Source organism: Suillus fuscotomentosus (assembly GCF_016647785.1).
Source record: "Suillus fuscotomentosus strain FC203 chromosome Unknown F5891scaffold_90, whole genome shotgun sequence".
Taxonomy (NCBI): domain Eukaryota; kingdom Fungi; phylum Basidiomycota; class Agaricomycetes; order Boletales; family Suillaceae; genus Suillus; species Suillus fuscotomentosus.
The window spans coordinates 111535-125692 of NW_024539602.1; the positions used below are offsets into that span (position 1 = coordinate 111535).

The 14158-nt window shown below is 46.7% G+C and overlaps 2 protein-coding genes across 2 annotated transcripts; both read right to left on the minus strand.

Annotated features, from left to right (window-relative positions):
* Positions 1 to 429: 429 nt before the first annotated feature.
* On the minus strand, positions 430 to 2666 carry F5891DRAFT_763632 (uncharacterized protein). The gene is made up of 16 exons (XM_041373172.1): positions 2390 to 2666; positions 2225 to 2306; positions 2157 to 2170; positions 1990 to 2098; positions 1923 to 1940; positions 1845 to 1870; positions 1757 to 1782; positions 1664 to 1704; positions 1571 to 1610; positions 1447 to 1462; positions 1259 to 1399; positions 1144 to 1203; positions 1065 to 1092; positions 952 to 1009; positions 683 to 891; positions 430 to 631 (listed from the first exon to the last, which is right to left on the minus strand). The coding sequence occupies exons 1-16, from the start codon at positions 2476 to 2478 to the stop codon at positions 578 to 580; spliced, it is 1011 nt and encodes a 336-aa protein (XP_041219385.1). The 5' UTR covers positions 2479 to 2666; the 3' UTR covers positions 430 to 577.
* Positions 2667 to 3531: 865 nt separating this feature from the next.
* F5891DRAFT_1065142 (uncharacterized protein) lies at positions 3532 to 5894 on the minus strand. Its single transcript, XM_041363068.1, has 19 exons — positions 5796 to 5894; positions 5655 to 5741; positions 5478 to 5602; positions 5338 to 5419; positions 5271 to 5284; positions 5097 to 5205; positions 5016 to 5033; positions 4938 to 4963; positions 4853 to 4878; positions 4763 to 4803; positions 4685 to 4709; positions 4622 to 4633; positions 4550 to 4565; positions 4361 to 4501; positions 4244 to 4303; positions 4168 to 4195; positions 4054 to 4111; positions 3786 to 4000; positions 3532 to 3729 (listed from the first exon to the last, which is right to left on the minus strand). Exons 2-19 carry the CDS (start codon positions 5730 to 5732, stop codon positions 3682 to 3684), a joined length of 1122 nt encoding a protein of 373 aa, XP_041219386.1. The 5' UTR covers positions 5733 to 5741; positions 5796 to 5894; the 3' UTR covers positions 3532 to 3681.
* Positions 5895 to 14158: the final 8264 nt, after the last annotated feature.

A 14158-nucleotide genomic window follows, 5' to 3' on the forward strand; every position in this document is an offset into this window, starting at 1 on the left:
TTAGCTAAGACGGACATCTCATTTCTGACTCCTTTCAAGCCTCATCTCCTGCAAGTCTCTCGCTAAAGATCAACAATGAACGACATGCATGTGGCTTCGTTTTCAGGGTCAAAGTTGGAAGTTTGGCTTCGCCAAGCTGGATACTGCTGCAACCCGCCATCTCGAAAGTCTGACGACTCTGCGCGCAGGAAGATTGTCCACGTACCAATCGCACATCTAAATGCTGGATCGTGCATCATGGTTAGAAGGGAGCCTGTGCTTGCTCATTACCTTATAATATGACGTTTACTGTAAAAGTTACTCATATTGTGGCTGAACATTGAAACGATAAAGTTATGCCCAATTGTACACTGTACTCGCAAAACCAATAAACATAACCGTACGATGAACAGTAAACAAAGTCCATGTCGACAAAGTTAGTCCTTTCTTCCGCTTTCAAAACCTGATGTGATGCCTACCCCTACCACTCCACCATTCCCGCCGGCCGTTGTAGATGCGCCGCCCTGATAACTTTAGAATACAAACTATGTTTCTGTAGGTGTCATGTCATCTCTTGATCAGACACATAGTTAACATGTCACACTAATGACGAGGGAGACTTCATTTCCATCGTCGATGTCGTTGGCTGTGGCTAAGGTGTGTCAATTAGCCTTATCCCATCAACCATGACACAACCACCAACCATGATACCCTGGATAGGTTGCGTGATATGCAGTACCTCATCCTTAGGGTCTCCCTGGGATTTGTGAAACTCTTCATCTTGCGATCCACTAGTGTGGAGTTCCTGGTGATAGACGCCGTGGTGCTCATAAAGTTGAGGAGGATCGACAATTGCGTTGGCCTGCATATAGTATCGCGCATTCAGGAGTGCGATAAACGAGTTGACATATACTTGAAACAGTATATACAGCTGGTCAGCATGGTCACGAAAGAATGTGTTGTTGATCATACATTTAGTCACTAAAAATGGAAGCCCGATGAAGATGAAGGTTGTGGGCATCACAGCACACTGCAGGAAACCAACAGAGACCTCAGATGTAGACAACATAATAGATATCACTCACTGTGATTATGATTGACACCGAAAAAATACTGTCGAAATATTAGTCAAAGCACTATAGGGCATGCTGGAAGGGAGGATACCTTGTCAGGCAGCCAGTACTGACGGTATAGCCCACGAGCTTTGTTATGAATGAATCGGTGCTGAGTAACCTGCGTCAGCATGTCAGATCCCGATAAGGAATGAGCTGCTCTGTACCAAGAGAACCCAGTACGTGAAGTGGCGAGGAGATAACATAGCAATGATGTGATGATAATATCGGTAGAAGTGGCTGCTCCTAAACACAGATATATCGACCACATGGTCTTGGCCAAATCCTTGAAAAATTTGACCCTACATCTACTCGCTATCAGCACCTCCTGAAGTTACGGAACTGCCTGACTCACTGCTCCCAAGCGAGGGCTGTCATTAGGTCAAACGATGAGCCAATAGCAATATTAGTATCACTGTTGAAAGCTCACGGGTGACAAAACCTAAGGGGAGATTTAAGATCGGTTGAACAGCATTTGCAGGCAACAAACTCGCCTGAAATTAGTACCAAGACCATGCCCTGACAGTGAATCAACACAATGAAATGCAATTGAACCCTGATTGCAAACGCACCAACGATATGGCCGGGAGAACTCTTGATCGACCTTCGCTTACTAGGTTCATTCAGTAGATGTAGCAAATTCATGATAATAGGGGAATAATCACTTTTCCATATGCGATGAACATACAAACTGTCGACCATGACATGACTTGAGTGTTGTATGTACTATGTAGCAACAGTGATTGAACTTACAGTTGTACCATAGGAACGATGAGAGCCTGTGCAGTGCGTATCGTTGGGTGGGTCACAAAGAACGGAAACACAACTTACGCTGATTACTAACTGAAGCTGTCCCAGCCCATTAGACGCTGCATAAAGGGCCATTATAGAAGCTCACTTTGAGACTCCATACGATTTCCGTGAGTACACCAAAGTTCGCATAGTTGGTCACCAAATAATAGTAGACGCAATGGATTGTCAGGGCCAGGTGCAGAGCATCAAATATCCTATAAGTTTGGGAAACAATCTCTACGCGATCAATAATTGCGAATCGAGAGGACACACCAAAGCCAGGTAATCTGCCAGAACATGACATCAAGACCGGAACCGACAACAAGGCAGCATAGACGTACAACCAGCTTGAAAAATGTTATCCCCGCGTTTCTATGCGCCTGCAAGTAGATGAAAGCTTGAACATTGGTTAGACCAAAGAGACTGTTCCATGGGGTATGTTAGTACGAAAGGTCGCAGGAAACGTTCAGCTTTTGACTGCATAATGAACAAATAGTTTTACTCACACTGCTGCCAGGATAACCCCAATAAAAAGTGCCCCGAACGTGTTTCCCAGTTCAAGTTGTGGAATGGCATCCTGAGCCGAGGAAGACATTGTCCTTGACTGAACGAGCCCACCAGTGGTACTAGGTTCACCATGATATATAACCCAGAATAATCACACTGCCATTTGTTCTGTGAGAAAATCATGACTTCTGACGCTGAACACTGATGGTAGAAGCATGTGTAAGATGTATAAGTACAGCAATGATAGTATGCCATTCAAGTCGATGCGAAGGTAAGTCACCGTACAGACTTGTAATCACGTGCGTAAGTGACGTAATGATGTATTACTACTGCGGCAACGAGTAATTTTTTACTCTGGTGAGGCGCGCGAGGGGCCATAACCCACTTGTGTCTCCTGGACCATACCTTGGACCGTCGACGCGCAGTCGAAACATTTAATGCTGATCCTGTGTCGAAGAATCAGGACGCCATCCGAGTCGATATCATGTAGTGATCACCAATCTGGCCAAGTTTGGCTGTGTATCGCGGCATGGATCCAACAAGGCGGTAATTCAATCGGTGAGCGGTTCATATGAATCATATCATCATTCAGTTCGGCATTGTGCGCACAACGAACCTGTTGTGATCACATGCACCCAGTAGCAATGTCCATTCGATGAACCTTGTTAAGTAGCATAAAATATCACCTTGTCTCATTGTCTCCTGCTATATCATATACAACACACTGTAAACCATTACAGAAAGCCATCAGATTCTGGTTCAAAGGATCTCGGGCTCAGTATCTAGGTGCTGTTCTTCCCCATGTAGCGCTTAGCCCTGTTCGGAACCATTCATTTCCTTTGAAGCAAGCAGTGCGGCGTGAAGCACTTTCGGTCAGATTCGACGGATATCTATGTCGTGCGGCTGATGGATTTCTCAGCGCCGACTCATTTCAAGCCTCATCGCAAGTGTATCGCCAAAGATCATCAATGAACGGCACGTATGTGGCTTCGGGCTCAAGCGCTCAGGGCCCAAGTTGGGTATCTGGCTTCGCCAAGCTGGATACCGCCGCAACCACTGAATTGCAAAATGCTGAGTGGAAGAGCACGGATCAACGTACAGGATCAGGGGCCGTGGCTTAGGACAGTCCGGGTCATACGACGTGCAAGAAAATTGATGTTTCACAGCCAGCAATCGAGGTACTTCCGTAAACATGGTGGGTAGTGATGATTTACTACAAACCCATAAGTTATTTGTGAGCGCTTCTCGCGAGGAAACGCACAAATAATAATCCATGCCCACTGTAAGTCCATCACGCCAACGAGAAAGACTGCATTTGCATCGTCCCCGTCGTTGGCAACTGTGGATAAATCGTGCCATTAGCCCTTTTGCATCGACAATAATACAATTACCAACTTTGACAGCTTGAATAGGTCGAGTAGTATGGAGCACTACATCGTCAGACACATCTGTCCGCGATATTTGAAGCTTCTCGTCTTGCGACGTCTCAATGCGTAACTCAGGGTGGAAAACGTTATGGCCAGCACGAAATTTGGGAGAACCCGCACTATCTGCGCCAGCCTGCAGGTAGTATCGTGCGTTCATAAGTGCCATGAATGAGTTCACGTATACTTGAAACCGCACCGTTAGTTAGCACGATCCTGAGAGAATGTGTCGGTCTTACATTTAGTCACTAAAAATTCAATACTGAGAAAGATGAAGTTCCTCGGCATCACCGCACACTATAGGTGGCTGTCTGAGACCTCAATCATGGACGGTACAAGAGAAGGAACCTCACAGCGATTACAGCTATTATTGAACATATACTGCAGATATATTAGTTCAAGCATGGGGTGAGTTGGAGAGAGGGTTACCTCGTCAGACAGCCTGTACTAATTATATAACCCAAGAGCTTTGTTAAGAAAGAATCGGTACTAAATGATTGCGTTAGTATGTCAGATCACGACAGCGAACAAAGTGCATCTCGTTACCTAGAGAATCCAGTACGGGAAGTAGCGAGGAGATAACATAGTGATGATGCAATGAGGATGTCATCAAAAGTAACCGCGCCCAAAGTCAAGTATGTCGCCCACTCGGTTGTAACCACATCCTGGAACAAGCGGCACCGATATCTAGCGGATATCAGCAATTTCGCGAAATTAGGTATCTGTCTGACTCACTGCACTAACACGACAGCTATCATTACGTCGAGTGATGAGCTAATAACAAAGGTAGTGACACTGAAGTCTCACGGACGGCAACACCTGAAAAGATTTTCAGAATCGAGTAAAGAGCGTTTCCAGTGACAGATTCACCTCCTGATAGAACCACGACTATGCACTGACAGTGCGTTAACAAAATGATATACCATTGAGCACCGACTTCAAACCTACCATTATTATAGCCGGGAGAACTCTCGATCGGCCCTTGCTGACTAGACTCGTCATGTTAGTAAAAACAAAACATCACTAGGAATGATATACCTATCCATATGCGATAAACATACGAACTATGGGTCCAGACAGCATCAATTAGAATGTTGCGTGTAACATTGCACGTCGAACTTACAGATGTACCGTAGGAACGATGAGAACCTGTTAAATGCATGTCTAATGTAAATCTCAAAGTTCAGAAGAAACAACATACATCGACTATTAGCTGAAGCTGCACGAGTCCATCAATATCGTAAGTGTTATCGGGCTGCATAAAGTGCCATAGGAAACTCACTTTCAAGCTCCACACGATCTCTGTGAGCGCATTGAAGTTCGCGTAGTTGGTCACTAAATAATAATAGACGCAATGTACAACCAGTGCCAGATGTAGAGCATCAAGTATCCTAAAATATGGTGCACAGTGTAAAATTGACATGTTCAGTAAATCATAACTCGGGGGGACACTTACCAAAGCCAGATAACCTGATGTAGCGTAAATGATTGAATTGGAAAATAGGGCAGCATGATATACGTACAATCAGCTTAAAAAATGACATCCCCGTGTCTTTGTGTGTCTGGAAGTAGATAAAGGTTTGAACGTTGGTCACACCAAACAGACTATTCGTGAGAATAATACGTTTTCAGCATTGATTATATGGTGAAATAGTTCACAAACACTGCTGAAAGGACGACCCCAATAAGAAGTGCGCCAAACGTGTTTCCTAGGTTGATTTGTGGTAAGAGGTCCTGGGTAGAGGAAGACATTTCTGGCCGAATAAATTCCACCAGTAATACATTTATCTATATCTCATAGTCAGTGTACTGCATTGCTGTCCATTCTATGGCATCTTACGCTGATGGTGGGAGTACTTCCTGCACAATGAGGCACAGGGACGTTTGATTTCGGGTATGAACGTGATCGTTGTATCATAACGCCCAGCTGGCCAGACATCAGTTATATTTGGGCGATACCGAAAGGAAGGTGCTTCGTTACTCCAAAATTAGAAACCGAAAGGTGGTACAAAATGACATCTGGTTGTAGGGCAATAGATAGTAGACGGTAACTCAGTGAGTCTTCTGTTTTGTGTTGGTCATCCATACTTGAGACTGTTGTGCCCTCGCTACAGTTTGATGACGACTCTGTTATATTGGATTATATCCGCCTCACAAGGCTGTATCTCTAAAAATGGCTGTTTGATCTTTAGATGGTGGATTTAAGGGGCAATGATCGGGAACCTTACAAAAGCTTCGCGCATCGCATTTACAGGGTTGAATGCTGATATGGCCATGATAGGCCGCGAGTGGGGTCGATGTGTGTGGTTTGTATCGTCGCCCTGTATTAACATTGTCAGTGCTGGTGCTTCACATGACAAAACACAAGTTGTAACCGTACTGTAACTTAGTAAGGTTCATCACGCGTGATTCCCCCGATCATGAAACAGGCTTGATATTAGCTTGTAATTTCGGGGAGTAAGACCAGACAAGAAAGTATGGGCATACTGACGCTGAGGTAAGATGACACATTGACGGAGAACTATATGACTCCGTGACTATTTGAGAAAGTTATGAAGGGACGAGCGGAGGGGATGTGTGCTAATTTGAGAATTGAGAATTCCAATGAGAAGTGAGCATAGGGACTCGATATCCCTGTCAACTGTAATGGTCGTACTCCCGTGGAAAATGTAAATGAATCGATGGAGCCACGACAAGCATTCCAAGGTTGCAAAGATTTTCCCTGGTACCACGAACAGAAACATGAGAATTGTTTTTTCTCTGGCATGATTCTGCGAAGATGCATCAATACACATGATCCGACGGGCGTATCCCATTTTCCATGTTAGATGTGCCGGAAACGATAGCCTCATGAAAATGAATCCATACCCCTTGATAAACTCGCAGGTAGTAAGAGGCACGCTGTAGGGATTCATTTCTGGTTGGGCTTGTAGAGACTGTTTTTACCTTACCTTATGTTGGCACTTTTGTAGCTTACATAATCAATCAATCTTTTGTAAGGCTGGATTAGTTCGGCGGGGAACTGTGAACGAGACGGATAGATATGTAGATGTGTCAGCGTAAAACACGAAACAAATTTGAACAAGGCTAGAGGGAGGAGATTTTTCTGAGAGGTTTTCAAACGTTCTTGGAGCGGGGAATTCACTGTCTGATTCGCTGTAAGTATGAATCTACGTACGCTGATTATATACGATTTCGAGTTCTTGACTAGACCGGAACGAGAGTAAGTAGCATATGGTGCTTTGAGAGATATCGGTGAAGAAACGGGAATCGTGAAATCAGAGCACAAGGTATGATGACGAAAGAGTAAGAGAAACGAAAAGGAATGTATCCTTGTAGTTCAGATGCGAAGAGTTGCACTCTTCACATCAATGAATCACATGGACTAGCTCGAACGTATGATCCGTTCGAGCGTCTCAGTTTTAAGCATGGTCGGCACGTAGGGAATAGATAATCCTTACACCACCTCCCCACTTTGAATATCGACCGACCTCGGTCGATCTTCTTGACTAAACAAAATGTATCGTAGTACTTGAAGAAATGTAACCAATTTAGAAGAAAAACGAGACTAGAAAAATGAACAAGTGAAAAAAAAAGGAAAGGCGCATCTAATTGTTTTCTGGCTCGTCATCTACGAGCGTTTGAGGATCGATATACTGCGTGACTTCGATGGACGAGGGTGAACGGGGGTGATAAGGTATGAGTCGAAAGGCGGCGAATTTGAGTTTCGACAGAGTTCCATCAACTTCTGCAAGGCGATACGGACCGTTAGGAGAACGCGAGACCACTACCATTGGACCGAAATATCTTGGCTTGCACTTTGCATTAAAGGACGGTTCAATTTTCTTGTTTAGGACTAGGACAAGCATGCCTGGTTTGAAGTCATAGTCGTGAATGGTCCGAGAAAATCGCCGCTCGAAGTCTTTGATAGATGCGAAACGACTCTTGAGCACGCGGGTGTGAATATCTGCCAAATCTTCTTCTCGTTTAGCTAATTGACAAGCACGTATAGCGATGAGGTGGCTCGTGGAGATTTGGGCAGGAATATCAGGAAGGAGGTATGTGGCTTCGGTGATGTCGAAAGGTAGAATAGGTTCTATGCCGTGTGTCATAAAGAAGGGAGTGTGGCCAGTAGACTTTCGTGTCGTGACACGATCGGCCCAGAAGACATGGTGCGCAAGAGTTGGCCATTGAGTGATGTTGCCGTTGCAGGATTTAACGAGTGAGTCTCGAATGGTTCTGTGAGATCGTTCGACGAGGCCGTTTGCCTTTGAGTTATAGGCGGATATTCGAATGTGCCGGATGTGATATTTGTGCGCGAGCCAATCGAGCGCAGCGACAAAAGGAGACCCATTATCTGTCACAATTTCTTCTACTGCTCCCCACCAGCAGAGAACATCTTCAAACAAAAATGCACCCAACGTCCTTCCAGTTTCTTTCCTCAACATTCTAAACTCTGGCCACGCTGTCAACAAGCATCGTGCTTGTACGATGTAAGCGAATCCGTGAGATGCGGGCATGTACATAAAATCGGTAAAGGTTTTCCGGAAGAGAGTCGCGGGAATTGAGATGGTAGGAGGAAGGACTACTTTCTCGACGGATCGAGTTTGACATTGATGACACGTTTTAATGAACCAGGCGATATCTTTGTCCAACGATGGCCACCAGAACCTATCGGCAATCATACGACGAGTGGCGTAAGTTCCTTTGTGTCCGAGTTCGTCGTGGGTTTGCTGGAGTGTACGCATACGATCTGCTCCGAACACGACTAGCTGATGTCGTCCTGTAGCTTCTCTTCGCCAGAGTCGGTTTCTTTGGACGAAAAACTGTCGGGCAGCGTTTTCATAGATGAGCGTGATGGGACGAGGAAGTGGTGGAAGGAAATGAAAACGTTTCTAAGTATGTCCGAATGGCTTCTAATTCTTCATCAATTCGTTTTGATGCGTCATCCGAAGGAATCTCTATATCGGTCCCATCTTGCGCCCTTGCGTTCGTAACGATACGCCGATCTTCCGTAGCTTCTTCACACTGTTCCTTCTCCACTTCTTTAGCCAACCAGAGTCCACATCCTACTATTTCTTCTACTGATTCATCAATATCCTCCAAGTCTTCTTCGTCTGAATCTTCCTCTGCTCGAGGCCGTCGCGACAGTCCGTCCAGGTCCAAGGTGCTTCGTGCCAGGTATATGTTTGAGCGTGAAGTCGAAGGTGCATATTCCCGCTATCCATCGGTTCATGGCTGCATTTGGCTGGATGTCCGGTTTGTTGAGCATGCCGCGAATATACTTGGCATCTACTTCAACAGTGAATACTTTCAGACCTATTAACCAGACCTTTGCAGCGCGCAGGGCCCTGAATAGCCCATAGAGCTCTATCTTGGCTTGTGAGTAGCGCGATGTAGAAACAACAATACTGAGAGGAACAAAGAAATGCTCCTGACTGTATCTAAAAAGTTGTAGGTCGTGCGTTGCCTAGTCTGCGATACTTGAGATGGCAAGTGCATTCGACCCTAAAGGGGAAGCAGGTGCAGCGGAAATCTAGAGGTACGCGCTTCAGCGAAGCGCGAGAAAGCGCAGGTGCGCGCAAGGTATGAAGGCGCGGGAACGCGCGCGCGTATTAGCGCGAAGCGCGGGAAAGCGCGCGCGTGTAAGCGGAAATAAGAGAGACTAAACTTATGTGAAGATATAAGCAAGATAAAGGATGTGAGATGTGTTGTGCTAATGAATAGATTTCTACTGCGACTTTCTAAGTAGTAAGTACTAGGTAAAGTTGGGTGAAAAGTAAGGTAAATAATAGTATGTACTGCTGGCGCTTATATAGCGCGCCTAAGCGCGCTCATGCGGAGCCGAAGCGCTACCGAGTAGGTATGTAAAAATATATATGAGTGAGAAACTATGATAAAAATAAAGGTGGAACTATGCTAATAAAGGAAATGGAAATATACGCACTAGGGAGCTTGGTGGACAGTGGATGGATGCATCTGGATGGCTGGCGCTATAGGGCGCGCAAGCGCGGGAACGCGCGCGCGCGTATACATCGTGAAGCGTGGGAATGGTGCGCGCATGGCTGCGCGTTGCGCGGGAAAGCTGCGCGTCATATAGGAATCACTGTGGATGGTACACAGAGTGATGCTGCGAGTTGGTGCTGTATACTCCCTAGTGTCAAGCGCCATATCACACTATGAGATGCACGAGTCTCTACAGCGATTCGCGCTCATTCCAGGTAATGGATCCGAATCTTGATGGACATCGACGACCTTCAGTGTCGATTTGTGAGAGTATCCATCCACACGCTATGTGAGACGAGTCGATGGCTAATATAACTTCGAGCGGAGAGGAATAATCGATGGGACGGATAGCCGGGGAGTGAATGACCGCATCCTTAAGTGAGTTCATAGCCTGTTGAGCCGCTGCATCCCATGCAAATGGTGTGTTGACTCGAGTGAGATTCGTAAGAGGTCGCGCTATGCGCGCATAATCCTTTATCCAGATGCGAATGGTACCTGTAGTACCCAAAAACGCGCGAACCTCTGTTTTCGATTGCATGGAGGCCAGTGTTGAATTTTCGACACTTTAGACGAATCCGGACTGCGGCCTTCATATGTGCACATCTGCCCGATGACGAGAACTTCGGGTATGCAAAGAAATAACTTCTTTGCGGAGACTATTGCTCCAGCGTGTTTGAGCCTGTGAAGGACACAATTAGCGTCAAGGCAGTGCTCCCATACAAATCTACGAATCCCCATGTTTTCAGGAATGAGCTCAAATGAGCCGTTAGATGTTTCGTAACGTGTCTGAGGACCTAAGACGTTTACGTCGTCCTGAAAATTCGGAGCGACCTCAATTTCGGCTTGGAGTATAAAGGCCACGTTGTTCTGAAATACTGCGGGGGAGTCGGTCCATCCCTGAGGAAGGACTGTCAAACGATAAGTGCCGAGAGGAGTTTGGAAAGTGGTAATGTCGTGTGATTCTTCTGCAAGCGCTCGATGATCGAACCCTATGAATAAGTCCATCATAGAATATATGGCGCGTCCTGCGCATTGTTCCGCGAACAACTCTACATATGGCATTGATGCGGCATCCTTGACTGTTACAGAATTTAGCTGTTGAAGGTCATGCACGATTCGGACAGCACTGCTCTTCTTTGCGACGCAAAACCAGTGGGACTGGTAGGAGGAGTTGGAGGGTTCGTAGACACCGGACGCAATCTTAGATTTGATGAGCTTGATGACTTCTTCTTTGATACCAGGAGGAATGGGTGGCTGCCGGTGTACCCAAGGTATGTGCTCGATGGTAGGGATGATTACTGGGGGAAAATAGTCGTCTCGAAAGTGTCCTTTTTCCGACTCGTCCCAAGCCAGGGCAAGTTCGTTGTTCTTTAGCACGAGCGCAGCTAACTTTTGCTCTTCTGGCCATAGAAATTGGTTTTTGAACACGCCGAGCTCATCCATCTGTTCTTTGGATAAACGGGAGCCGGGATGGAAGTTGGGCGGATTTGGTGACAGCGGAGGAAGGGAGAGAAGTGGATCCTCTGGGAAACGTCGTACAATTCGAGCATGGGATGGCATGGTGGTGGCTACTGGTCTGACTTTATTAGCGACTTTCTTATAGGCAAAGGTGCGGTGGGCAGAGTTGATTTCGAGGTGAGTCTGGAGGAGAAATTCGGCAAAGGAGGAGAAAGTGAGACGTGATATGGGAATGGGCGTTCTAGAGAATGGGGGGCTAGATTGTAGATTAGCATGATAAATATCTGTCGAGCTTGTCGGCAGGGTGGCATGGTAGATGTCTGTCGAGTTTGTTGGTGGGGTTTGCGGAGTAGATAGAGGAGTAAGGAGTGCAGTGGTGAGGGCAAGAGAAGGATGCGGCCAAGGGCGAGGGGAGGTTGTTATGGTACGAACGTTCGAGCTATCTAGAGGGTCCTGGATGGTTATATATACGTTGTCCGCATCTTCAGACTTTGATAGATGGACAAGCTTTTGCCAGGGATGTCCCAGGAGGAGTTGATAAGGTGCTTTAGGAACAACGTACGCGTGAGCCCAACTCTTAATTCCATCTACTTCAATTTCCAACATCTCAACGCATCCTCCCATGTCTTGTGCTCCTCCATTTGCAGTCTCCATTTGCATCCGAATTTGCTGATTTCGAGGTGCGTTTGTTTTCTTCCAAACATCCTCCCTTATGACTACAATTTCGGATCCTTCGTCGAGCAATGCTAACTCGGAATGGACACCGTTTAAGAGAACTCGAAGTTCGCGAAGCGGAGTGGCGTGTTCTACTTGGGGAGGGGGGATCGTACTGGGCGACTGGAGAGTTGTAGAAAGGCTAGAAGTTGGTGCGGGGACCCGGTGCGTTCGGCAATGTTCAACTGCTTCCTTGCGCAGATCCGGACTAATGGCAAGTAAGTCTGATACGGGTATGTTGGGTACTAACGTTTCCAGGATGCTTTTGTAGATACGATGGGTGGCTTCTGGTGTAGCAGCCTTCGACTCGTATTTAAATGCGGGTCCCTTGGAGACTTCGTTTCGGCCAGCTTCGACGTTGGGGATTGCAGGAGACGTGGGGGCTACGTTTTTGGGTGGTACGTCTTCTGCGATCTGCGTATTCTTGGCTTTCGACCGGGTGATGGCCAACACTTGTCCTTCTTCAACTTCTTCTTCAACAGCTACTATCACGGCGTGATTCTCGGAGATGGGAGTACATTGCAGAAAGTAGGATTCAGATATGAACGCGGAGGAAGGGATGTCTGATGGTTTGGAGGTTTGAGGTGAGACTTCTCGTTTGGTAACGTCAACGGGGATTGCATTTGATCCAGTGGCTGGAGTGGGGATAGCGTATCTTGTGTCGATGGCCTGTTTGAATGTCTCGTTCCCGAATCGTCGTATGCGTGACTGATCCGGGAATGCAAAGTACTGTCCGTCGCGAATGATCCGTCCTGCGCGTAAGTATTCTCCAGCAACTGAGCACGTTCGCATGACATGCGAACCTCCGCAAAAGAAGCAAGTGGGGCTTGACTGATGATTGGATGCGGTTGGAAGAGGCGGGAGAGGAAGATATGGTAATGATGTCTGGGCCACAGGTTGAGTTGACAAGTTGACATGCTTTTGGCGGTGCCCATGCTTGTGCTGCTGCTGGGGCTAAACAAACCAGACGTGTATAATATCCTGAGTACGCCGCTTCTCCAATATCCAGTCCGTGCATTTTGCGTGCAAGATCCTCTACCTCATCTATGGTGGACTTGACTGGGGCGGGTGGAGGGGCTGAGAAGACCACTCGTTTGGTCTGAACTTCCTTTCGTACGTCTTTTCTCTCCTCTTCTTTCGTCTGAATCCCATGGCGGAGGAACTTTTGGTTTGACAGAGCGTGCTTCACGTATCGTGCGTATCCTGGTCGCGATCGGCTCATTGAGGTTAGTGTCGAATGCGTCATCTGAAAACACAAAACGACCAGCTTTTAGTACGTCCTCAAAGTCTGTAGCCTCGTTCCTCAAATAGTTTACATCCTTCAACTCCAATCTTCTGTCAATGGCACATCGTGCTGCCGTTGGCAACCCTTGCCAAAAGTACCGATCTCATTCGCGCGTTGATATTTTGTTATTGGCGACGAGCCAATGGGCGATTGGCCGAAACTGTCTATAATACTGGAGAAGTTCCGTTTCTGTCGAGATATCGTTGTCGACGTTGTTGATCATGATGCGCTCTAGGTCCCGGATGGTATAGCGTTGTCCTTTCGCGGCGCCGGAGTACTGTGCTAGGATACTGTCTTTGAAAACAGTGAAATCCTTACTCTCGTATCCGGTGAGCGTTACCCAGAAGTGTTTAGTTTGTAAGTCAACATATCGAACAATCATCTTACACTTCTCAGCACTGTTGAGAGCACAGGCCGATGCGAGATCCTCGAAGAATTCGAGGAGTTCGCAAGTCTCCCCGTTGAAGGATGGTGCTTTACTTGGATTAGCTCCCGGCATCGCATTGATGCCTTTAGATGCGTTGGACATGGTGAAAGAAGGTTGAGAAGGCACGGAGGGGGTCGTATTTGAGGAGGGGAGTGCTATGGAGGTGTTCGAAGCAGCAGAAACAATTGGGGGTTGAAGTGCTGCCGGTGTTGGGGCTAAGCTTAATGAGGGTGTTCTAGCGATGAAGTCGGGTTTTGAAATGGGGAAGAGTGTGGTGACGGGTTTTGTTGATTTAGTAACTTCGGGTTCAGTTTCGTGTTGACGGAAGAGAGGGAGTATCTGGGTCGAATATGGCGGGTCTAAGGATAAAGTTCTGTTGATTGGGTATAACGGGGAAGGGTGATTCTGCGCATGGGAGACAACTTATAGTATCGTCTGATAAGGAAGATTCGGT

Excerpts from the sequence above, each read along its gene's own strand:
- F5891DRAFT_763632 (XM_041373172.1), bottom strand. The coding sequence starts at position 2,478 with ATGTCTTCCTCGGCTCAGGATGCCATTCCACAACTTGAACTGGGAAAC. Across the intron at positions 1,783-1,844 it reads ATCGTTCCTATGGTACAACT|TTTGTATGTTCATCGCATAT; the intron begins GTAAGTTCAATC and ends CATGGTCGACAG. Across the intron at positions 1,611-1,663 it reads TTCTCCCGGCCATATCGTTG|GGCATGGTCTTGGTACTAAT; the intron begins GTGCGTTTGCAA and ends ATTCACTGTCAG.
- F5891DRAFT_1065142 (XM_041363068.1), bottom strand. The coding sequence starts at position 5,732 with ATGATACAACGATCACGTTCATACCCGAAATCAAACGTCCCTGTGCCT. Across the intron at positions 5,420-5,477 it reads GGGGTCGTCCTTTCAGCAGT|TCTGTTTGGTGTGACCAACG; the intron begins GTTTGTGAACTA and ends TCTCACGAATAG. Across the intron at positions 4,304-4,360 it reads TCCCGTACTGGATTCTCTAG|TACCGATTCTTTCTTAACAA; the intron begins GTAACGAGATGC and ends GCAATCATTTAG.